At 41.8% G+C, this 25,869-nt stretch overlaps 1 protein-coding gene across 1 annotated transcript; it reads left to right on the top strand.

Moving 5' to 3' along the window:
• Positions 1-6,393: 6,393 nt before the first annotated feature.
• Positions 6,394-13,470, top strand: btg1 (B-cell translocation gene 1, anti-proliferative). Its single transcript, XM_061268499.1, has 2 exons — positions 6,394-6,959; positions 9,654-13,470. The coding sequence occupies exons 1-2, from the start codon at positions 6,815-6,817 to the stop codon at positions 10,055-10,057; spliced, it is 549 nt and encodes a 182-aa protein (XP_061124483.1). The 5' UTR covers positions 6,394-6,814; the 3' UTR covers positions 10,058-13,470.
• The last annotated feature ends 12,399 nt before the right edge of the window (positions 13,471-25,869 follow it).

Below are 25,869 nucleotides of genomic sequence, written 5' to 3'. Positions count from 1 at the left end.
AAACTGCGCTGACAAACTCATTGTGACTCATACTTCCCACGCAAGTACACACAGTACCAACTTAAGACAACTTTTCACGGTGGTCAAGGCGCCACAAGGAGAAGACACCTAAGGACTCTGAAAGTGTGTTTATTTCCGCTGATGTGCACGACAGGCAAGTACTGCCCGCTCAGCTCGGTTTTGGATTGTAAACGGCAGCTGGGGTGGGCGAGGACTGCCTGGTATGATTCCCCAGCTGTTTTGAAGGCAGTTTGTAGCATGCGTCACGTACTGGAGGGCGTGCCGTCATTGAAAAGCACGTTCCAGAACTCTGTGGATCTTTCTCTCCAAAGGGGGTGGAGCTTAAAATGTTATGTTCAAAGGCAGCATTGTGACTGTGTCCTTTGATTAAAAAAAAAAAAAAGAAATAAGAAGTCTTATCTGCATAAAAGATAAGATCAGCATACACCATCTATCAGTCTTTGACATTGTTTTATAGACTCATTTTGGCAGTTAAACAGAATTCCAGGGAACACAAGACAGTAAAGAGATCTTAAGACTGCACAGCCTGTATCCATTAAAAAACAAAACAAAAAAAAACACTGTAACTGACCCAATGGAACAAAATGTAATCAAATGTTTGGCCTTCCATTTGCAGTATGTACTGTAGCACATTTTGCCTGGAGTGTATATATTGACTTTAGGATTAAAAACATGTTTGACTATAATATAAGCATATTTTAAATTAAACAGTACAATATTAATCTCATTATCTATCTATCTATCTATCTATCTATCTATCTATCTATCTATCTATCTATCTATCTATCTATCTATCTATCTATCTATCTATCTATCTATCTATCTATCTATCTATCTATCTATCTATCTATCTATCTATCTATCTATCTATCTATCTATCTATCTTTCTAGCTAGCTAGCTAGCTAGCTAGCTATCTGGACAGACAGACATATTCAGATGTATATACATATATACACAGGCAGTGAATGAGTTCAAATTATTTTATTATTTCATTTTGGCTTCAATGTATCACGCCAGACAACATGTAAGAGTCATAGTCATATTTTTTGTAATTAATTCACTCTGATAAATAAATCCTTGCCATGAGTGAAGACCTTGAATGACGCCACTGAGATTGTTTGATAAAGATTGAGAAGCATTTATATCTTTTTTATCTAATCTCCTTTTACTCCTTTTTTAATGTGAGACAATCTGCAGAGCAGATTCACACAAAAGGTGAAAGTCGACTCTACTTGAATTGTGGACGCTCAGACCGTCCCTCACCGCGTGTCGGTTTCAGCTCAGCTAAAAATAAGCCGGAGCGAGTTAAACATTCACTCAAGGCAGTGCATATCATGTGGCGTTCATCTCTACGCCGACATTGCTGTTCACTTTGTGGTGACATGTGCCAAGAGTCTGTCCCAGATAGAAGTGGGAGAAGCGCACCATGTAATATTCATCAAATCTTACGCATTTATATCTCAGTGTGTGTGAGGGTGACTAAATTTTGCCTTTCCGCTGCATGGAAGTCAAAGCGTGACAGGGAACGTGCAATGTGCCACTGCGGTAATCTCTTGCAACTGAACTACAAAGTGAAGGACTGACGGGAATTAGCATTAGCCATCTTGAAAATGCTTTATACACATTCCCGTGTTCGTTTTGCATCGCTTCTCTGGTTAGCTTGCACCTTAAATTAATGCCAGTGTAAGATACCACAAAAAGAATTAATGACCATGTCTCAAAAAACTGAACTTTTGGCCGATGTCTTAGCAAAAAAACCTGCATATTTATATTAACACAGTACAGGAAAATCGCCAGTCGGGGGTATACGGCGGTAAGCTAAGCTAAACTGTAACACTAGATGGTAGGGGTGTAAATCGCGGGTTTTGTCACGATACGATATCATATCGATACAAAGAATCACGATACGATATTTGCCGATATCTTAAAGCCCGCTGTGATTCATTCACGATACATCACGATATAGTGCTCTACGATCAATATAGAACAATATCCTGATTTATAACAATTCATACGCAAAATCAACAAGGTACTGCAAACTCTTTATTTAGGAAATTACAAAGTGGTTCCAAACGAATGACTTGAAGCCCAAAGGGGAGCGAATTTCCTCGTCTTCTTGGACACTAGCCATAGAACCAGCCCAGGAGCCGCGTAGTTGTCGGCTCCCCTTTCACGTGCCTGCTCTGCTCACAACACAACACGCCGCGCACTGCTCCCGGAAAAAGGAAGCAAGCAACAATGAACTGGATTTCAAAATAGTCGCGTCTAATGTCCGAGGTAAAAAACGGGCGATATATATCGATGTTTACGTTTAGCATCAATGCCAACAAATCGTAGAGCATTATATCGATTAATCGATGTGTATCGATGAATCGTTACACCCCTACTAGATGGTGACATAGAGATGACGTAACTTGACCTTTAGTAAACAAAAATGTCACCAGTTCATGCCTGTATTTCACCTAACAGTGCTGGGAAGAAAATTTTCCTTCTGAACCAAGCTCGAGATAATGCTTTGTCGTCGCTATAGATATACAAACATAGACGGAGGGTTAACTTAAAAACAAAACAAACAAAAAAGACGACCATAGTTCAGAGTTATGAATCAAGCAATGAAAATCCAAAGGTAATATTTGTATATGATGTCAAGTGAGTCAACGCCCGTGAACTCCCGGCCAGCTGAGGTCACTTGTGTTTTCCGCACATCCATTTCACGTCGCTCCTTTTTTGTTAGGGATGTTTTTAAAATGATCATATAATCTTTAGGAAGCGCGGAAACTGATGTGGTTAGCGCTATTAGTGACTATTTTATCAATTCAACACAAAGATGATCATCTTAGAGGATTCCAGAAGTTTGCATTATGTTTTCATTTGCAGCCCGTTTGTTTAGTCTCGTATCGTGAATGGGCACGTTAGCTTAGCCTTTGTGTGGCAACTCTGTTGTGTCTGAGCATGCACATATAAACCTCCGCACCACCGGTGTTTTGGTGGAAAAAAGTACGCCTCGCCCCTCCTGTGCAGTCATTAAGCAGCCGACATTCTTTCCCTTTCTGTCGCTCACGTGCGGTTTGGAGTTAAAAGCCTCCATTCATGAGTGCAACTGAGCTAAAAGTTAGGACGCCCCACCCTTGCGCATTGACGACCTCGTAGTCACCTTGGTGGTTCACTATTTGCCCAAAGATCAAAAATGAAATAACGTTCCAGTTTTAATAATTACTCCCACTGATGTTTTCTGTTTTGGATCTTTTTGATTTAAGTATCCACTATGAGATCGCAATGAAAGATTCCCAAAGTTGTGTTTGTGAGTCTTGTTTCCCCATAACTCTGGCAAATTGTGTAGGAGTTTGTAAAAATGGTCATCTGGAAGTGAGTATGCTTTGTTTACATCAAAGAAAGGCTTTGAAATGGTGTTCATGGAAAATATGCTGAGTTACACAGAACATTAAAGTAGAACTGTAAAGCAGAAGGTTGGAAAGTAAGGCTCGTTTTTTTTGGTGTCTTGAAAACCCTTTAGCAACGAAAACAATGCTTGCAATGCTGTAAAAATAAGAACTTGCTGGGTGGAATGTGTGGGCAGCATGAAAAATCACAACGATTTTTCTTATGATCTGTCAATGTTACGACAAAAAGTTTACCAGGTCCTCATGGAACCAGTCCAGAGGTTCTCAGATCATTACAATAAAATTGTACACTATAGAAAATGGTCTGCATTTGGAACAGTTAGCAACTGTGGCGTATGGAAACATTCAATTGTAGTGAATGGACAATGAAGCTTCAAATTTGCTTCATGAACTTGTTGTGTTTTTTATCTACTAGGTGACATTATTGGTTTAAATGTTGAACAGAAAGTGCGAGCTTGAGGAGTCAAAAAATACAACTGGTTCATGAAGCAAAGTTGAAGTTTCATTTTTCCATCACAACATTACATACACCGAAACTTTACAATATGTTAAATTCAGTATTTGTTTTCACAAATGTATACTTTTAGTCCACGTGTGGATATTATTTTTTTTAACAAATTATTGACCAATCTAACTTTCGGGGTGGAACATAGCTATAGCGTGAAACAGCAAACCCACATTAACTGATTTATGATCCATCAAAGGTTAGACAACATTATGGAAGCGAATTTTCCAGGTGTGCTTACTCTCCCAAACCCTCGGGCGAAACTGTGACTGCGGGCATGTTGTTGTGCGTGGGGGTGAGCACATGTGTGAACTTGCAATGAGGTGAGCAGTCGTCAGTGTCGTCACAAACAACACAGAGTGAGTCAGTGAGTCAATGCGTTGGAAGTGTTATGCCACTACTTATCACATTTATAAGCTAGCCATGTTGTGTTCTGATGAAAAATGTTCTGCTTTATATTAGATGTTCACATTTTGCAGGACATGAGACTTTCAGAGCATGAGGGCCCGGGCAGTGAGTGCTCCAATTGATTGCACACTGATTGCAGAGAGCACTCAGCCAGGTCACCATAACTGTTTGCAGCAAACAAGGCGGAGCTTCTGGTTGTATTTTTCCACTGATTCTCTACTTTCGCCCAACAACACGATTTTCATGCCTGGATACGTCGTTTTGGTTGACCCCTTGCCAGTCTCGAGTCTCAAGACCCTTCCGGTGTCAGAGTACAGGAAGAGTGATGTCACTCACTGGACCCCTCTCTTCCTGTTTTTGTCTCACTTGAATGACCTGACCTGAAAATATGGTTGTAAAGTTTAGGCCTTGTATGATAAAACCAGCCACGGTCTTGGCTGACATCATTGCAACATGACAGCACCGATTGGCCAAGCAAACAATTGAAAAGTGACACGGTAAAGCTCTCTGTGTGAATAGTGATATTATGAGCTATAAAGAGACACAAACGGTTTACATCTCTGTAGTTGTACTAGGTTCATCTTGTTTTTTCTTTTTCAATTACTTCTCTGGTTCTTCTATATCAAACAATTTGTTTTAGGTTTATTTACCTGACATGTTTCGGCGGGATCTTCCGCCTTCATCAGAGTTTACATCTCTGTTGACCAATCAACTGATGGATAAATCAGGTTAAAAATATTTATTAAAATTGATCGGATAAAATCTTATTTTACAAGTGTATCACAAAGCTGTTTTCCACTATTTATTGTTATTTGTATGGTATTGTTTATTGATAAAAACAAGTAAATCAAAATTAAACGATCACATAAGTGATTTATGTACTCAACAAAATTTTTGAAACTTAATCAGTTACTGGTGCAGTTATTTTTTTCTGTGGTAAAGGCAGATGTTTTTTTTAAACGATAAGCTGTTTGTTTACATAAATGAATGCAAACATTGATGAATAATTGCTGTTGAGAGGCTGACAGAAGATTTAGACCATTCAAAGGTAAAGAAATGGCTGTAATGGATAGTTTAGTAGTTTAGTAAAAGGATTTGACAATAAAATACTTGACGATTAATCGGTTAATTTTGACAACGTTACGTACAGTAGTAGCAGCATTGTAGTCGCAGTTTTATGTCATTTAGTTTAGACATTATATCGTTTTTATGAGGAACAATCAATAATGGCTAACTAATTTATTCACATGTCAGAGATTTTTTACCAGTCTCAAAAACTTGCTGCCATATATGAGACTTTTTTGTAACGGGGAAAACAAATTTAGGAGCTATTGGAATGGAAATGCACGGGGGCATAAGAAGTTCTACAAACCGTACTGCTCAGAAGAATATTCTTGAACACATTTGAAGCACCCAAGAACTGACTTGTCATTAAAGTTAATATATGTTAACTTCTTTTTACACTTCTATGACCGATTCAACACTTTTTTTCCCCAATCCCAAGCAAATTTGGTGATCAACCAACTTTTAATACACTACAACATGGGTGTCAAACTTTTTATTTCCCGGGCCGCATTGTAGTCATAGCTTATTTCGGAGGGCCATTATGACCGTCAACCCAAATAAATGTATGAGCACCTCATATTATATGCAGTAAAAGCTACAAATCAAACTGACAAATATAACTCGTTTTCAAATTAGACGAGTAAAAACTGGTCAAATATTTAAAAAAAAAAGACATTATTAAAAGTGAAGACAATTTGCAATTCTAGTAATGACACGAATTTGATGCAGAACTTGTCTTCGCGGGCCACATAAAATGATGTGGCGGGCCGTATCTGGCCCCCGGGCCTTGAGTTTGACACCCGTGCACAACAATAAAGCTGCAAACTCAACTGTATGGCTTATTCAGAGCACAACAAAGACAGTTGGGGGATCTTCGCTCTCAGTTCCGATAACTGACGGGCTCCAGACGCAACACGACTTCACGCTATGTGGTTGTGTTTATTTCCAGAGCGGGTGACGTGCGCTCAACACTCCTCCTATATGTGGCTCGTCAGACGCTTGCGGGGGCTGCCATTGGTGAACTGTTGTTGCTGGAGCAGGTTGTGCCGTCGCCTTTGGGTGAGGGAGTGTAGAGAGAGGGGGAGGGGGTATAAAACCTCTCTACCCATTCAGCTGAGCTTCACTTTGGAGGAGCGCTGTGGAAAGGGAGGACTGGTGAAGTGCGGAAGGACCCCATCTGAAGACCACCTCCCCCTTTTTGCGTGGTATTTACCAACAACAGGCTTCTATCGGTCAACTGTGTCAACGGATCTCCGCGAAGATAGCAAGCCGGCCTACCACGTCACACTGCGCACTAAATGAGCACAGGACCACAGCACTTGGGTCTGGGCTCAAAGTGGAAAAAAAGACGCACCGACGAGCGCATAGTGAACGGAAAAAAGCGCACACAGGCCGTGGCCCTTGCTTTCCTCAATGCATACCCTTTGTGCCCGGGGAACCATGAAACCAGAAATCAACGCCGCCGTGGGATTTTTGTCGCGATTTCTGCGGGTAAAAGGACACGTAAACGATCGGCAAGTCCAAACATTCAGCCAGAGTCTACAGGACATTTTGTCAGGTGAGTAAAAATCATTCTTTACTTGAGATTCCATTCAACAAACCATACAATGAGCATAGAATTTTAACTAAAGGTGAGTTTTATTTTCATTCGGCGCTAAAATGAGCTCCGAATTCGGTTAGCAACCGGACCGTGGGGGAGCCAGAAGAAGCCTTCTTTGTTCTCGGCGGAGTCTCACTATCAGCGCCACCAGAGCGCTCAGCTTTGCGCATCAAGGAGGCGACAGATCGGGGATAATGGCTGATCAAATCGCACAATTCGACGGTTAATTTATCACAATCGATTATTTTGCTGTCAATAATCTATACGGAGAGCTTCGAAGCGAGCTACTTTGTTAGTAAAGAACTGAGTGGGTGAGGGGGGGGGGGACAAGGAAGTGCGCCGAGCTCGACAACAACGGTGAGACGCTTGCACGATTACGTAATGCAGTCGTCTATAATGAAATAAATAACCACTCAAAATTACCCTTGTAATTATATAATTGATACTATCTATATTCAACTTCTTTTACACATCCTAAAGATTGATGTCTTAAATAAATACATTTTTGATAACTCATCAATTACATGACAAAACATAACTAAATACCTTAACGAAGGTTTAGTATCTTGTTATGACGTCATAATGTGTATGATTATCCATATAAGTAGAATTAGAGTAACGAGTACTACTTTAGGGAATTAAGGTATTTTTTTCTGGCCCTGGTGTAAATCTGCCATACATCTGCTTTGCTTCAGTATGGAAAGCGGATGATGACCTACATTCAGACTATTAAGGCCTTCTTCCATAATAACCCCCCCGCCACCGCCTGTACAGCAGTAAAATTTGAGACGGGACCCCTTAACTCCTTCGAAACAGGCAAAAGCAACAATGGGAAATAATCTGCTTGCGTGACCGTGTAATAATAGCATTGCAAAGTTGAGCGACAAAGACCGCAGTGTTTGATATTTGACTTCATATATACTGTATATGCGAGGTAATTGTCAAGTTTTGTCGATGGAAGAAAAAAAACAACTCAGTGGTCTGGCTTGTAAACACAAAAGTTTCTGCAAAATGGATCCTGCCTCGGTGGGGGAGGATGTTTTGGTGGAGCCTATAGCAGGACATTAAAGACAGGGAGGGGGTGGATGTGACGTCATTGGCGTGAACTGAAAATAGACTCAACATGTACGGGAATTAGGTTGTTTTTATAATACAGAAAACTGTTCTGTATGGTGTGAAGAGGGATGACCACATCTCATTTGTGTTGAGTTTTGCTATACCAGACAGGCCGGGACAAACTCAAAAGCATTTCAATAAGCGTCTTTTGTTAAACTCTCCGCGTTAAGTGCGTCGTCTGACTCCAGCTTTCCCACCCCCCACTCTTTGTGTCCTGGTATTTAAGAATAGGCTGTGCAGAGCTGATTCCGATCCCAGCTGCTCTAGGGGGTTTGGAGGTAGGTGGATGCCTTTTGTGGCTCAGCCCGACAGACCCACCAGTGCTTTTCCATTAGATTGCATTTGCATCAGTGAGGCAGAGAAGAAGGGGTGTGTGTGTAGGGGGGCGGGTGTATATTCTGGCTGTTGTTCAATACAGGTGCCCTGTACATGAGCCTACTTCACTTCTTCATTTGCATCAAGGGGAATTTAATATAGATGAGGTCTATTTTTTTGTGTCCCCCTGTAAATGAAAAGCTCCACACAAAGGGCCGTCCAGATCTTGTTGCCGCAGATGAGTGAGATGTTGTGTATTTTTATATTTCCTCATACGCCCAAGCGACAACACTTTCAGTAAAAGCCCAAAGGGGAAATGAAAGTGATGGCGTCACTCCTTACTCTGGAAAAACTTGCACAAAAACAGGATCCTGTCCTTTTAAGAGGGGGCGGAGCCACGCCTCCCTGATGGCTGGCTGAGACTTGGACTTTCTGTGTTTTTGTTCAGCCAGTCATGGGAGACTTTGTGACAGTGACGGCAGTCGGGGGAGGGATTGTGCAATTCAATGAGTCTTTTTTTTTTTTCTGTCACGTACGCACACGGCGCTGTCGGACGCCGGTTTTATGGCCGCTTATCAGGACCTTAACAGGTGCTGCTGTTTTTCTTCTCTGCACCCTGGCAATAACTGCACTGAGTGAGATCTAGACTGACTATCCACAGCAAAAGTCACTCACTATCTGAGACAGACTATCAAAAGCTCTAAAGTACCAATGAGGTGCAGTCATACAAATTGAATCTAATCAATTATTTTGCTGTACATCCATTCACTTCTAAAGCAGCAGTGTTGTGAATTTGTAATATGAGCCAGATCCATTTTGTGAACCTCAATTCATTCATTTTCAACCAGTCTGCCAGGCACCATACAAGGATGAGAATTTTGGCGGGTTTCCGACTTTTTCAGACCAAAAAAAACCAGTCTCGAGATTAGCGCAAATCCGTCGAGAACTTGCACGCTGAGCAGACTGTTAAGCAATTAAAGAGTGCGGGTGCTTTTAGGGAGTCTCTTAAAGGTGTTTGTGTTTGAAGGGAGGTTTTTTTTTTAGGGAGTAGCATTTGCTGCTGATGTTAGCATTAGCTTGCGCTAAAACGACCTAGCACATATCCTTAGTGTTTGTTTACCTCTTGTAATCTGTCATATTTGGTGTATCCAACTTTTAGGTTTACCCCCTCCCACCACTACCGTAAATTCAACCTGTATCCTCTTCTTTGTGTCCCGACAGAACAATACAAGCACCACTGGTTCCCGGACAGACCCTGCAAAGGTTCAGGGTACCGTTGCATCCGTATCAACCACAAGATGGACCCACTGGTGGGGCAGGCGGGCCAGCGTATCGGCTTGACCATCCAGCAACTCTACCTGCTGTTGCCCAGCGAGCTCACCCTCTGGGTGGACCCCTTTGAGGTGTCCTACCGTATCGGTGAGGACGGCTCCATCTGCGTCCTGTACGAGTCGCAGCCTATGCCGGTGGTCATGCCGGGAACGGCGATCGCCAGCTCGCCCTCGGGGAGCGGCGGCTCGGGGAACCCTATGGTGGACAGTCACATCAGCTGCAAGGAGGAACTGATGGTGTTGGGCAGAGCTAGTCCCTCCAAAGCTTACAACATGATGACTGTGTCCAGTTAAACGGCGCGCACTTTCGGCCGGGCTTAATAGTCGTTCAGGGTCACACCTTGGCCAGTCAACATGAATTTGACCGGATCAGTGCGAGCCTTTTTAAAAGCTAAGAATATGAAACGAAATAATGAAAGAGGAAAAAAAAAAAGAAGAAAAAAACCAGGATGTGCTCTATCAACTAATTGATGAAAACCTTGCAGGTTTGATACTCCCCCCCCCCCACACACACACACCACCAACACCACCACCCGTTATCATCTGTTCTGTTGTGTCATTGGATCAGCTGGGTACTCCATTTTCTTATGAGAGTTCTTGTGGAGATGGAACTGTTGGGGCAGCTACACCACCCGATCGAGACCCCCCCCCCCCTCTCGACTGTAAACATAGTGATAAACTTCATCCTTCAAGGGCCTGTCAGCATTGACTTTGCACTTTTCCTATTTGTGGTTATGGGTACATGCTAAAACACACCACAGAAAAAAAAAACGCCAAATTGTGCAGGAATTTATTCCTAGAGATGATGCCCCTTGATATTCAAACTTTGAGGTTGTTTCGTTGAGGAGGAAGTTGAGGGTTTAGCCCATCGAGGTCGAGCAGCGCTAATGGACATTAGATTTTCTATAGAATACCCATTTTAGACCTTAGGGACTCTTTACCCGCAAGCGACTGGAGCTAACCTCGACTTTCCTCCCTCAACGACTCAAACTATTCCTGGCCTGTATTTAAGTGCAAGTGTTTGCAACACCTGTTACCTATGGATACCAGTGTGTCCGCTGCGATCCCACCAACCATGTTGTGTAGCTTTCTGGGGGAGGCCAGAGGACCTCACGCCCCCCTCTCAATTTAATGAATGTTGTTGAAATTCACAATCAAGTTCCTGTGCTTGCCCCCCCTTTTCCTTCCACCATATGAGCTCCTGTTTTTCGCCAAATTTCAAAGTGTAGCAAAGAGGGAGCCAATTCTACCCAAATCTTTTAGAAGAATTGTCAGTGAATGCACTTTGACGTTGGATTGTGTGGGATGTGTACTTTTTTTTTTTTTTTTTTAAATCGCCTGCATTCCATCCATTCGAATGTCAACTTTTACACCATTTTTTTGTCCCGCCCTCCTCATCTGTTGTTCATACTGTAGCTCTCCCGGTTGGAATAGACGGCTGTCTGTCCGATGGAAAGTGCAAGACTGGATTTCAAAAGCGTTTTTTTTTTTTTTTTTTAAACACTGTATTTGTGAACATTTCAGAGCTTTTGATTGGAAGATGGAGGATGTTTGTTGGCGGTAGGCAAGAAGCCGTGGTGTACTCGTGGCACTGTTCATGAAGCATGACCCAAGGGTCTGGACTTAAGTCACAGACGGGGGCACGGAGCACTGTCAGAGGTTCATTTTTAACTTGTCAGCCTTTTATTTCACTTGTATCAGTGATCTCCAAGAGCCCTTACTTTTTAAAATGGAAGTCCTTTTATAAGCTTTGGAGGTGCATTTGCCTTACCTCTTCTCATGATTATGAGCCATTAGTGATTTCGAAACGACTGCCAGACAACCTGGTAGTCTCGACTGCCCTCAAACACATCCTGGCAGCTTTGCCCTCGCCCGACTTTTGAGTGCCTCAAGTGCCACATATCACCCCAACCCTCTCCCAGCTCAGACCTCCCTTTCAGCCAAAAGCAACGCCAGCACTGCTAGCCTGATACCGCCATCCTAACCGCACTTGTGCAGGTTGACTTAATGTGACACATATCACCGTCCGTCACGCACGGTGGAGTGGGCGGAGGAATACCGGGATGTGGGGGGGGGGGTCTGTTTTGTGATAGAGAAGCGGGGTAGGGCCAGGGCCGGACTCTTGTCCAGGGCAGCTAAAATCCCTCCGGCCCTCCCTAGCTTCAAACGTATTCAACCTCCCCCACCCGGATGCCTTCCGCCCTCCCCTCACAGTGATGGATAAATAAACCAGCACATACAAACATGGAAGCGATTTGTGGTGGGGAGGGGCTAGCGAGAAACTCGGACGAAAGATGAATAATTGAGGGTACCTAGCGTCGTTGTCTCGTTTTCATCTCACTGGATCGCGCTGCATTTAATTACTGAGTAGCATCATTGTTTACATGCATATGAAAGGATGTGACGGCTGCACCCACACCCGGTTCTGGAGCCGTATCTGTCGCAGCAGGCTGGGTGTTTTTAAGCCCCCCTAAGCCTGAGAGGATCATGGGTAATCAAGCTATAGCCTCTGACGCACTGCACCCCCTATTTGCCTCACCCTCTGCTGATATGTTCGGCAGCACCGTGTTGGGCTTTTAAAAAAAAAAAAAGCACGATTTTTTGTTGTTGCCCTGAAGAGGAGCTGGTTTAGTTTCTTCCCACCATCTCCGATACATGTCACACATTATTATGCTAGTTATTTTATGGTCTTGGTCACACTGGTAGATTTTTGCCCTCCTCTTCCTAAAATGTATTTTATCCGTTTAAAGATCCAAAATTTGAGAAAACAACCAAATCCTCTTAGACGCCTTCTCAACCGTTACCACCAAAAAAAATGGCTTACGTCCACGATAAGAGTAATAATTTTCAATTGCATCCATTCACCTCGTGCGTACATAGCTTACAGAATTGTCGTAGAGTGCTTGGTGTAAAATAAAGAAATAAAGTGAGAGGTAAAATAGCACATTAAATGCACTAAAAATGTTAAAACGTTTTCTTCTGGAGACGCGAGGAGTCTCCCCTAGAATGTATTGCCAAACTCAGGCCTGGAAACATTCAATATAAGACTCTTAGGAAAAAGCTTGTTAAACGTGTTAAGACGTGATATAGAAAGGGAACAGTTGTTGTTTTTTTTGTTTTTGTTGTAGCTGTTGTCAATATTGTCATCAACTGGTTGAATTATTGCCACTTTCACATTTGAGGTGTTTTACATATTGTAGAATGTAACGTAACTGTACAAGCGATGGTAGAGTGCATAACACATGGAAAGTGCCAATAATTGAGGGTTTTTTCTCTCTCTGGGTTTGTTCCTTTTTCTAAGTCATCTTTTAACATGGTTAATGCGTTTTGTAAGTGAAGCCATTTTTGAAGAAAGTGTTGGCAAGGACCAAAGTTGTTTTGGTTGTTTAAAAAAAATTGTTTCCAGAATCGGTAATCATAGACGTATCCTTGGTTTTGTTCATTTTCTTTTTTTCCCTTTTTCTATTTACATATAAAAGCAGAAAACAGACAAAAAAATCTGACCTTACCCAAGAAGAAAAAGTTTGTGATCTCATGTTATCGTTATCGTGTTAATTTTTTTTTTTTCCTTGGGTATGTTGCGATGAACTGCTGTAAATTTGTACAGTTCATGTAAATTGATTGTGCGGAAGTTGTACAGATTTCTATATTTTGGAAGAAAAAGTTTTTTTTCTCTGTAATAAAAGATTTCCTATCTTGGCATCATACATTTATGTGAGCTGTCATTATTTGCCTGTTTTGGGGCAAGACATTTTGCATTATTTAAAAGTAGAATTTTTAGTGATACGGTACATGTTGGAAACAGACTGTAGTCCAGATTGGGATCTGACCTCGTCAGTGTTTTGGAACTGGGACTTGGACATCAGAGCCAAAAAACTGGAAGGGAGATCCTGTAAACATTCTTTCTGTCTTAATAATATACTCTCCTCTCCTTTGACGTTTTAAGTTTACCACTTACATATTACCCTACCAAAAATGGTCAACAAATGAGAATTAATGGCACAAACATTGTTTTGAAATGTTGAAAAAGCTATTTTTTCTTTTTCACGGCGTTTCGGCCGGCTTCCAGGGACAGCGAGTACTTCCAACACTTAAATCAAAAGACAAGAAAGCGTGGAAATCCGAAAATTATACATGGCGGGGCTGCTGACTTTGCAAATCGCAAAGGTTCCGAGCCAATGCGACTCGCTCAGATCTCGAGCGCAACGCATCCAGCCTGTTTGAGCACATAATGGAGGCAAAGCAAGGGGAAGAGCAGGGGATAAGGCTCATAATAAGGAACATTATGATTTCTAAAAGCTTTGATTAAATACTTTGATTAAATATTCCATGTTGTAATTGGCATTAACATTAGTATGTAATATACAAATGAATATATAGTTAACCGCCACTAAATTGTTTACGTTTTACGGTCGCGCTGGATCGTACATTTCTTTTTTATCATTGTTATTTACTGTTTTTACAATAATCCAGTAAAATTGCTCTCTCTCAATATATTATGTATTATACATATAAAATGTGCCGGATTGTTTTTAAAGTCTGACTAAAATTTACAACAACAAAAAACTTGTAAATAACTGACTGTAGAATAACAGTTTATTGGTGTTTGTTTCATAATCATAAACACAGTTTAACAGAGAAAGGTATTGGTCAAGAATTTTGTGTGGATCCAAAAAGATTTAGCTACATTTTGTCTCTGTGTGAAAAACATAACTCCTAAAGGCAACCCGGAACAATGTGAACTTTTAAACGAGACAGATGTGAATTATTTAATTATTATTTAAGAAGATGTGACACAGAGACAGCTTCTTCCCCCAGGCTGTTGCTCTGATGAACTCACACAACTCATAGTCTCAGAGTCATTACTGTGCAATAACATCCTGCTCCTCACACCTTTTTGAATTCATCTACACTGTTTTTGCCATTATTCACATGTCCTGAGCGTTGTTAGTCAACTAAATGTTGAACAAAGGGTGTGTTTTTACCGAAGTCAAATTCCTTGTCTGGCACGCTCAAGCATGGCGAATAAAAAACTCTTGAATCTTATTTGGTGCCATTTGAAGTTTTTTTTTTCCCCAATAAACGGGATAAAGTTTTTTTTGTTTTTCGAACAGTCAATTTGAACACACGTGGTTTACATTTAACTGGCTTATTTTGCAACCCCGTGGCTTCATCTTAAATAAATATTTGATCGCTGTCTGAACATGTCAGATGATCTTGGCTGGAAAGTGTTGACTGCTATTGCTTCGTTATAATAATTGCAAACAAAGCTCATCTCCTAAACTAGTGGTGTGAGATTGTCAGTTATAAGCGAAAAGTAATATGAACACTGAGGTGACTGTAAACAGCCGCTCAAGATCCGATATCTCAACTCATAAGTACACTCTGTCCTTCACTCAAGTTCTATTTGTATTTATGTGTAAGCTGGCTTGTGCATGCACACCGGTGTGTGTTTTTGCTCAAAAGACAAAGCTAAGCACTAAAGTCAACTCATTGTAGTGGTGGAAAATGAAGCTTCAAATGTGTTTCATGAACGGGTTTTATTTTTTGACTCCAGATGGCACTTTCTGTTCAACATTGGGCTGACATTACACTGACTTGCAATTTCTTAAACCCTTTTTTTAAAGTGCCATCTCAAGGAGTCAAAAAGCACATTTGAAGCTTCATTTTCCAATGAGTCTTATTGTCTATTGTTTTTATTAGTGGTGTAAATTCTATGCATGTTGTGTCCTATATCAAGGGCTGCATAGGCAGAAGTAAACTATCCAATGAACTATCATTCTATCATACCACCCAGCATTGTCCAAACAGATGGCTTCATAATAATAGAAGAGTGAAGGTCAAAAATGTCCACAATCATAGGGTTCAATGTTCGCATGCCAGGAGGGTTGTGTGAGGATATGGTGGAGGTGTGGCAGTTGGAAAAAGGGAGAGACTTTGTCCTTATTCCAACATGCAGGTGTAAATTGGGGGAAGTGGGTGGGGGATATTATGCACATGTACAGTATACAGTTTGTGTTTTTGACACGTGCTTGTGCAAACAGCATGGATTTTTCTTTGGACAAAAGAGCAGAGTACAGCACACTCAAATGTCTTATGTTGCTGCAATGGCATAAATCATTTCTGGAAATTTGCTGGGACAGTATCAGACATTAAATTTGGGAATTAGTTTTAAAACTCTTGGCAAGGGGATTATAGTTGCACTGAAACTAGGTCAATTGGAGCACTACCAAGGATGGCTTGTCGATGTGAAAAACACTAAATCCCAAAGGTGGAGGCTTGATATTTGGCAGTTTTAAATTGAGGTGCCTGTGTCAACAGAGTTATGGCCTTGTTTGGATAGCTCCTGTCTCGTTTTATAATGAACGTAAATAGGTCAAGTTCTAATGGTTGTTTTTCCACCTTCAACTAATTTTGCCTCTCGGATTCTTTCTGCATCACTAACTTGAATGTCTGCCATCGATCTAGCGCATCTTTCACCTATCTTTATCCCTTCGTGCCTTCTCCGAGCTGTCACCAGTCACCTCGCACATACACAGCAATTAATTTCCACTGGGTTGACTCGAAACACTGACCCTTTGGGGGTTGGTGAAGGGTCTTGTGACTGACTGTACAGCTGTCATGGCTTAAAAATGGGTTTAAAATGCTTGGAGTTGACTGCACCTTTTTGCCGTATGTGCAATAAAAAAAGTTTTTGTTGAATTTACTGAATTTTGTTAAGTGGAAAATATCATCCAGATCTTTTTTCAAGAAGACTTCAATACTTCTACTACTTGCAAGACTATACAGCTACTCAAAAATATATCTGGATCAGATGGTTTTACTTTGTGCTGTAATTTGACAAAATAACATTTAGTGAATTCAACTTTTTTTAAAGTGTACAAATCAATCACGTTGTTGGCTATTAGCTATTTTAAAACCCATATAACGCCACTTTGGCTCCTCTTGCTCCGACTCAAAAATAGCAGTCAGATGACTAGCTAGTTATTACATGACCACCTGAATGAAGATAGGCGAGACTTGTGACATCACAGCGGTGCAATGTAGTACACAGCAAGCCTCATGGAAGGACACGAAATAGCGATAACATAACTTTTAATAATGGTAAGACCAGAGAGTCTGGTCAGTGTCAGACTTGTCCATTGTTAGACAGAATGAATTTATATGGTAGCTAGCTAACATCTGCTAGCATGTCTGTCTCTTGGTACACGAGTTGTTTACCAGGTAGTGCGAAACCATGTGTTTCCCATTTCAACCTCACAGAGAGATACGCAACTGCTTGTTTACGACCCCACCGTTGGTTCCTTGTTTGATCTCTAAGTCAAGCGTTTGTAGACGTGACGTTACCCTAACCGAAAGTGTCTCTGTCGACAAAACAAATTTCCCAGTCCCGCATTTACTCTTGTATGACAACCAATGTGCTAATGATAAGCCATGGCGCTAACCACGTCGACGTCCGTTTGCCTTTTCCCACATATGGTCTGCAAGTTGGCGGTCAGACACGCTGGCAACATATTCTTGCGGCCAGCCTCTCCCAATCAGAAGGCTCTCAAGGACTCGCTGAGCAAAACACTCCTAAATATAGCCCGCCCTTGAGGTTCAGCAAGAGGCCCTTTGCATGTAGCTGGGCCACACACTCGCACAAATTCATTTCGTTGGAGCCTTTTATTTCAAAAGAACCTCACAGTCAATACCGTGAACTTTTGGGTGTACGGATGGGCACAGCTGGAAGCTTCTGCATTGTGGCTGTTAGTTGATAGGGGAAATACTGTATTCCCCAGGGGCAGAAGCAAGGCCAGGAAATATTTACATCCGCAAAATACTGTTGTGTAGATTTCTAACACAGGCCTGCTCATGATGAGCTCCACTTGTAGGCACGAGTTCATTTAAATCCCCTTGTTGCTTGTAAACAGCCCGCTAACCTCGAACAACGTGACGATCTGCAACGTGACAATCGGCACCGTGTCTCTCGCGGTTTATTCGCTTTGCAAGTCAGGAGAACGCAGCACCTCAGCTGTTTCCTGTTTGTGACGATGTGAAGCGATGAGATTGTGGCAAGAGCAGCACAATGGAGGGAAAAACGCGGTAGGCAACGGAACAGAGTGAATCGGGGATTTGGAAAGAAGAGCAAGAGCGTTTAAGAGCCGAGAGGAAGTGGGGGAGTGGGCGCATCGCATAAAAGGGAAAGTTTATAAAAGAAAGATGATAGCTGACAGGAAAATGTAGTCCTCATCCTCCCCGCATTGAGTACATCTGTGGGCGCGCACACACACACACACACACACACACACACACTGTCAAACTCTATCAAAACACCCACAGTTGAGATGTAACAGTCTGCGGCAGGCACACGTTAGTAAACACAGATATAGGTGTAAACAGGTCGGAAACAAACTGTGCCGCTGTTAAACGGGTACGCTAGTCTACTAAAGCATCCTAACAGACACGTACATACAAGAACACACACAAGTCAACACAGTCATTAGCACAAAATAGTGTTGAATTGGATGTTTAATCCCACTAATTCATGAACACCACATTCCAAACGCTCTTGTTTTGTCCCCGGGAGTTAAGCAGTGAAATATAGATAACAGAACGACCTACATAAAGTGGCATCTTAATAACTAACTCATTTCCCTATGGCACTAATACGTTACTCATTACAGATCAGATCAGACAAACAAGTCGGGAATGGGTGAAAAAAAACAGTCAACCCCCAGCGAAAAGTATTTAAAAAACATGTTTTTATTTAGAATCTTTGTTTTGGTAGAGAGTAGTTGTTGTAGGGAGGAACTACGTATAGCACATCACGGTCTGCTGATTAGTTGCCAGGGAAGTTGACAAATAATGGTTTCGGCCTTCATATGATGATCCAAACTGTTCTATGAAAACAAACTCTTCAGAAAATCACATTTTCTTTTGTTTATTGATACAATTTGGACAGCCAAGGAGGCTGGGGTTCATATTAACTTACTAGCTAGCGTAGCTTCCACTGTTTTCACATCTTTAACTAGCTCCAAAAACTAGATTAGGGTTTAGAAATGTAAAATCTACATTTCACTTAGATGATACGGACAATGCGACAGTCGGGTAGAACCGCACTGCGTCGCAGCTGTCGACGGTTGGGGGCTGGTATGGAAGGGGATATTCATGCCGCGACACCTCCACCCACTTTTGGCAGGCAGTGGGTTCCACCCATGCCGTGCATTCCTGTGTACCGCTATATTGACCTACTTGTGCCGAAGAGTTGGAACCGCACAGACAAAGGAGAGGGAGAGGGGAGTGAGGTAAATTACGACTTGTACACATCGCTCCGGAGACAAATGTTTTCTGTACGTGCCTGCCGTACTCAAGGACGAAGCCTAATATAACGACGAGTAAATAAATAGTTCCCTGTGTGTACAACATAAAAGCAATTAAAAGCGAGTGGGTAGATAGAGACACCTCCGTAAGACCTCTCATATGGAAAACATCTGCAAGGCTTCTTTTTTGTTTTTATTTCCCTCCTGCTTTTCCCATATTTTTCAACCCCCCACTGCACACAACACTTTTGGCTTCTTAATGGCTCTCCACCACAGCCGGAGTTGTTTTGGAAACGTGAGGGGGAAAGAAAAAAAAAAAAAACAACCTAAGAGCATTTCTGTGAGAAGCCAGTTGAAGTGCTGACCTCTCAAAAAAGCAACAAGAGCCTCTCAGTGGGACGGAAAAGCTGTAGCGAAGGTCGGGAATGTCGCGGTGCTGTGACTCTTCGCTCTGCTGCGAAAACTCGTGCGTTGATGATGTTTACTTGCTCGGTCGCCGTTGGCATGTTTCTGGTTTTATCCATGGGTGTTGGCACTGCGGCGGCGAGAAATGAAAGCTGCGGCACACCGCTTAAAAACTCATCCGTAACCCACTGGGGCCAAAACGGACTTGGAATGCACATTCATGGCTTTGTCGGAAATGTCAAACATGAGCCGCTGTGATTTTAATTCAGCTCAATTAAAAAGACTCAAACATCAAAGAGCAGAAGTGGAATATCTCATATCGCAATGTTGTTAAGAATGAAGACTACGAAACTTGAAGTTGATGAAGATTTGCCTTTGCCGAATAAAATGATGTGACAAGCCGGATCAAGCCCTCTGGTCTTAAATTTGACACCAGTAGTCTACATGGCGCCTAGTTGTGAGCAAATGATTTCAATAACCTTGTTTTTCAGTGAGAGCGTGATAAGTATCGTGTTTGTTGTGCACGCGAAACCCGACTGCATGGGAGCTGTGTTTTTCCATTTCTTTCTCGAAATCAAACAAGCTCAACATAGTTGTTTCCAAATATCTGACTTTTCTCTCCCAACCAAGGGAATCTTTCATTCTCTTTTGTTAGATTGATTGCTACATGTGTGAACTTTCAAAAACATTTTCTTCAAGCTGAAACCAAGAAAACACAACTCAACAATTGAGCGCAACATGAACCCTGACGCCAATTTGTGGCGTGCCTATTTCGTGAGCAGATGCTCACATCCTAGACGGACAAAGCCACCAGTTGCTAGAAGCTTCCTGGTAGTCTGCCAGCCCGCAGGGGAGTGACTGACCGTGCTACAATGGAGGGTGTGAGCTTGCTTAGGGGGGAAGGAAGGCTGAGGCCTTGGTGGGGGGGTTAAAGCCAGACAGATGGAGCAGACAATGAGGCATAGACACCAAAACTGCATGTCAACAATGGTCGGCCCCCACTCTCAAGGCCTCCTTTATCTCATCCTGTGTACCAAACTTTCTTTACATTCTCACTCCTGTGCCAACTTTGAGTCAAAAGTTTGCCAGTAATCTCATTTGTGGCCAAACACTCCTCAATAACAATAAAGAAAATGTTCCTTCTTCTTCTTTGTCCTATTTGTGCCATGATCGGATAAAAGAAGGGGAGTGGATACAGTATCAGGAAGCTTATCCCATCATCTAAGCTCTCCAGCAGCGTCCTTTTGCTTCTGCCTGTCATCCATCTTAACCAAAAAGAAAGGTCACTTTTCATCAGCTCTTTTACAGGATTGAACAACATTTAGGAATGCATCACTTTCAACAGCTGCATGAATCTGATTACGTGTCATTGTCAACTGTGGAATGATAATCCTGGATCCGCAACATTGAATACAATTTTCTTGGTCCATGTCTGAAAATATCTTGTAAAAAAGACCTTGGCAGAGGTACTACTTTGCAATGAAGTACTGCTGGGACTGACACCTACCGTATAGTAAGCAGTAAAACACCATGCACGTGTGAATGCAATAGATGTATTTGGGGAAATTGCCTTGTCAAAGTTAGTGGGGCTCTTTGAGGACAAGCTCAAGTGGAGACAGGAAACTGGTCAGATAGGGGTGTTGTTCACACACACACAAACACACACACACACACTTCCACGAGAATACCCAATAATTGTTGAACACAACAGAAGCTTTTCCTTTGCATAATTTATATGACCTGCTGAACTGGGATTCAAAATACTGTACTATCCAAAAGCCAGCAATCTGGTATTGACTAAAAACTAGAGATGGGCAAGTACCGATACAAGGGATCAGTATCAGTGCCGATATAGTATCCGCCCTATAATCGCCGTTTTATAATCAGGAACTAGAAATTTTAAACGGGACTATAGAAAATTGCTAATAATTGCATGCAAATTCAAGCAATTTTATTTCTTGGGATATAACGGTCCCAAATGTATCAAAAGTACCTGTAGCATCAGTTCTTGGTATCGCTATTGGTGACTGATCAAGACCTGCGTACTCTGGTATCAGGTCTAGAAAAAAGATGTAATGAGCACCCCTACAAAAAACAAGGTTGTTCCAATAAAACTAAGTTGTTTTTTTCTATGTGGCCCTATTTGTGTAATATTTCCTAAAGAATTTTTTGAGTTTGATTTCACATTAGTTTCAGTATGAATCATAATTGAGTCATGTAGCGTTGACGCATGCGGCTTGTCCGGGTCCTTTCCCAAACAGTCATCTTGCATTGCGCAACATCACCTCATGTGAAGCAAAATCCCAATCGGCAGGCCCGTTATCCATATGTTTCCGTTTAGCCTGGCATTTCTAAACCCTAAAATAGCCTGACAAATAATTCCTGTGTACTGTATAACCTGATGACGTAAGTCTGTATGCAGTGCTAGCGGCAGGAATCCATCCAGGAAAATATGACGTAACATCTGTAGCTTGTATCACCTTATGTAAATTTACACTCTGCAATATCACCCCCTCCCCCACACTTGGACAGGAAACAGGTGTTGTTCCCAACCACGTCCTTGTGATCCTAATCTATTTTCAATGTATAAACTGCATTAATATTATTCTACTGTAAAGAAGATGCTTCTAACGTTTACCTTTGGAAGGAATGGAGGGACGGCATTATCTGCTGTCCGCTGGTTCTAAACTTTAAAATAACCATTTTCATTTTAGTATCAGATGGTTTAAGATAACTGCAGGTTATTCCGCTCAGTTTGGTGCCTAGCTGAGGAAAATCTTTGGCCGCACCCATAAAATGTTTATTGACATGACGGAGTGTCATAGGTGTTAACCCAGTTTTTCAAGTACTGTTGGTTGACTGTAGGCCACAGCCAAATATTTTAAATATTATTTTGTTTTAAGGTATTCCTTTTATGTTACAGCTCATAATTTAACTTCTACTTGGGTTTTTTTTCTTCTCAAAAGCCAATCATTGCACTTCTTTTCTCCAGACAGGAAATTGAAAGGTCTCATTGTATTTCAGGGACCAAGTGAGGATTGCTGTAGTAAAGATCAATAGCGTATGTCAATACTTAGCATCTCAGCGACGTCAGACGACACTCACTGAGTTTGTGCCTCCAGTTTTTATGGTGTTCGTTTTAGGGCTTAATGGCGCAAAAGAAGTTGTATACATCAACACTCACTGGAATCACATTGAAAAGAAAAATAGTGAGGTTGTTTGCTCATTTAAGAATATAAAAAAAGCACTGCAATCAAAATTTTAAAGTTCTTGTATGCCACATATCTGACAACAAATCTAAAACCACAGTTGTCACTTGCATTGATTATGATTTCTCATTTAAATTTTTTAACACATTATAAAATTCACTCCCAACAGACAAACAACTGTGCCCTCATACTCTCCATAATATGAATCATCACGCTTATCGAGGACAAATATAAAATTGGTGCGAAACAAAAACTAAGAGGTCTAACCATATAAGGGTGTGCCTGTACAGAGCATGGTTGTGTCACCTTGCCGAATGGGAACATTACTTACTATTTTTACCGTCCCTAATGGATGGCAGATTAGATGTTCTCCTGTGTGGACACTGGACACTTGAATTTGTTATGTTCACCGCATGATTTAAAATATTTTGTTTTGTGTGCCTGCCTAAAACAGATGTCATGCAGGAGAAACATTTTGTCTATTTAAATCAGGATTCAATGCACAAATGATTTGAATTCAAGATGGAAGAATAAACAGCAATACATTCAAGTAAATGGATAAAAAGATTCAAGCATGGAAGGGGTTCTTTCTAAAGGCATTTTCTTTTGTTCGTAAAAGAACAAAAACACGCCAACAAAAAGACTAAAAAGGAACACCTGCCTCACATTTTGGCTTTGGAGCATGCCCCCCCCCCCCCAACACCTCCTTTCCCTAATGTGAAGAAATGTTCTTTCACTGTCATCACCATAGATACCTCAGTTGAAGATCTCCAATGACCTACAAGTAGCCAAGTCCTGGTCCTTTTGCGTAACCGTCGGCAACAAGACACGTACTTGTTTGGCTCGTGCATTGCCAAGCGCCCCTTTGTGTGTTAGTTGAAGAGAATAGACGGTGGTGGGGTTGAAAAGTATGGGTGTGTGTGTGTGGGGGGGGGGGGGCAGACTGGGCAAAGATGCTCAGTCAGAAAGAGGCCCTGAAGCAACATGTGTTCCTCAAAATAATCCCAGTTCCTTGGATTTTGTTTTTTTCGTGTTATTTTTTTCCCCTTTGTTCCTGACCTATAATCCTCTCCAACTAGCCGGCCTATTGTTCCAAAAACTAAATCATCCACATGCAGCCTCTATTGTCCTGCCACGATTGGCCTAATGCTGCATTTGGATAGACATCATTGTACACAAGAAGCCTGTCCATCAGTCCGTCCATCCGCTTTCTGTATAATTTATTTTGATGTTGTGAATTTAGGCCACAAATGAGCAAACTCACAAAATTGTGTTATTGTGTAAATACACTGATAATCTTCAAATCTGAGATGTCTTTGTTTCAGGTGGACGCCTTAATTTCCTCTTTATTTATTTCCAAGTCTTCCGCACGCTTCTGAAAAGCAACATAAATGCTCCCAAATCCCCATCCATCACACCGCGGTTTTAATCCCGAGGCTCGCCCCGGGGGAGCCTTTCAAGCCACGTTTGGCCTTGTGAAGATGTAAAAGTGCGGGCAGGCGCCTAGCGGGACACCTCTGTGGTCTTTTTGAAGGCCACTCAATACTAAGAAAAGAAGGCCAGAATGCGTCACAAAGAGACATCAGCGAGGACAGGACAGCGCTTGGCAGATCACAAGGAGGCGAGTAGGAATGCCTTCAAGCGTTTTTTTTTAAAGACCGATATGAGGAAGCTAATACGTTGGAGGAATTAGATAACTGAGTATGCAGACAGCTTCTAGCTGAAGAAGGAACTGCTGTATCTGTCTGCAATGCAAGAATGGCCATAAAGACAAGAGCTCAACTCAGCTTTCCAACCCCCCCATCCTCACCTCACAGTAATAATGTGTTCACAAGCCATTTCTCTCCTAATCTCTGCATTTGACAACAACAAAAAAACAGCGTGATCAAGGGATGTTCATTCCCCAGCCAGGGAAAAGCGTGTACCGACCGCCGGCTGTGTAATTATATTTGTGCAGGCAGACAGCGGGACTATTGTGAGTTATATTTATGTATTTCTGTTATTGTGTCATCCCGTGGAGAGATGACCCACTTCTTACAGCTCAGACTGTACAAAAGGTCTGAGCACAAACACAGGCGGTTTGGGGCTAAAATTTTGTTTGCTATGATAGAGACAGATGACCTTTGTTTAACTGTTTTTGTTTGTTGGGACCAGTGTTCGCTATTGGCAAATATGAGTATTTGTTAAAAGAGCTAGATCATTTTTTTCACATTTGAGTAGTGATGGGAAAATGAAGCTTCAAATCTGCTTTATGAACCAGTTGCATTTTTGACTCCCTAGATCACACTGTTGGTTTAAATGAAGGTGTTTGGAAAAATAGCAAGTCAGTGTTCTTTGGATGTTGAACAGAGAGTGCCAGTACCATCTCGAGGAGCCCACCCTCAAAAATACAATAACTGGTTCATGAAGGAAATTTGAAGCTTCATTTTCCCCATCACTACATTTAAATACTACACTGAGTGACAGATGGCTATGTTTTGATTCTGAGCCGGAGAGAGCTCACATGGTCGCCATCAACAGAAGAGACATTCATAGGCTCATCATGTGGATGTTCTATTAATACGTCATCGCGCTGCATCAACCTAAAACAACCCCTGTAGTGTGTATCGATCAAAGTCAAATGGCGTGTTTACAAACATCACACCAATGTCATTGTGAAACATTTGCCATCAGCCAAGCAAAAGCTGATAAATTTGGAGAAAGTTAGCAATTTGCTAGCTACCATCATGATCCATGAATCTATCCTCGCTACCCAAATATAAACCTTTCCCGTGTATTTCATGCAAATATATTTTTGCATACAACTGAGGATGGATCGGGATTCAAAATGCCTGAATGGCCCTGAGAGAGGAAAGCACAAGGGAATGGCGCAATCCCCAAATGAGAAGTCACATGGCTTTTAAGCTTTGAATAGATGTGACACCTGAATCCTATCTGGAGGCTTTCACGCTGACATTTTTGCACAAAAAACAAGAAAAGGTGCACCTATTTTTGTTTGCCTCCTACACCCCGTGGCAACATCTTGACATAAGCCGCTGTGACCCCCACCTTCTTCACCATCATCTTCATCCTTATACATCACCATGGTGTCAACCTATGCTAAAGGACCACATTACAAAAGCACAGGTGGAGTCAATTCTTTAAGGATGAGCATAACCATGAATGTGTACAGCGAACGGGATGTGACAAT

This window comes from Syngnathus typhle, linkage group LG21 (assembly GCF_033458585.1).
Source record: "Syngnathus typhle isolate RoL2023-S1 ecotype Sweden linkage group LG21, RoL_Styp_1.0, whole genome shotgun sequence".
NCBI classification, from domain to species: domain Eukaryota; kingdom Metazoa; phylum Chordata; class Actinopteri; order Syngnathiformes; family Syngnathidae; genus Syngnathus; species Syngnathus typhle.
The sequence above is the reverse complement of the archived record's forward strand: the minus strand, read 5'-3'. Positions and strand labels throughout refer to the sequence as shown.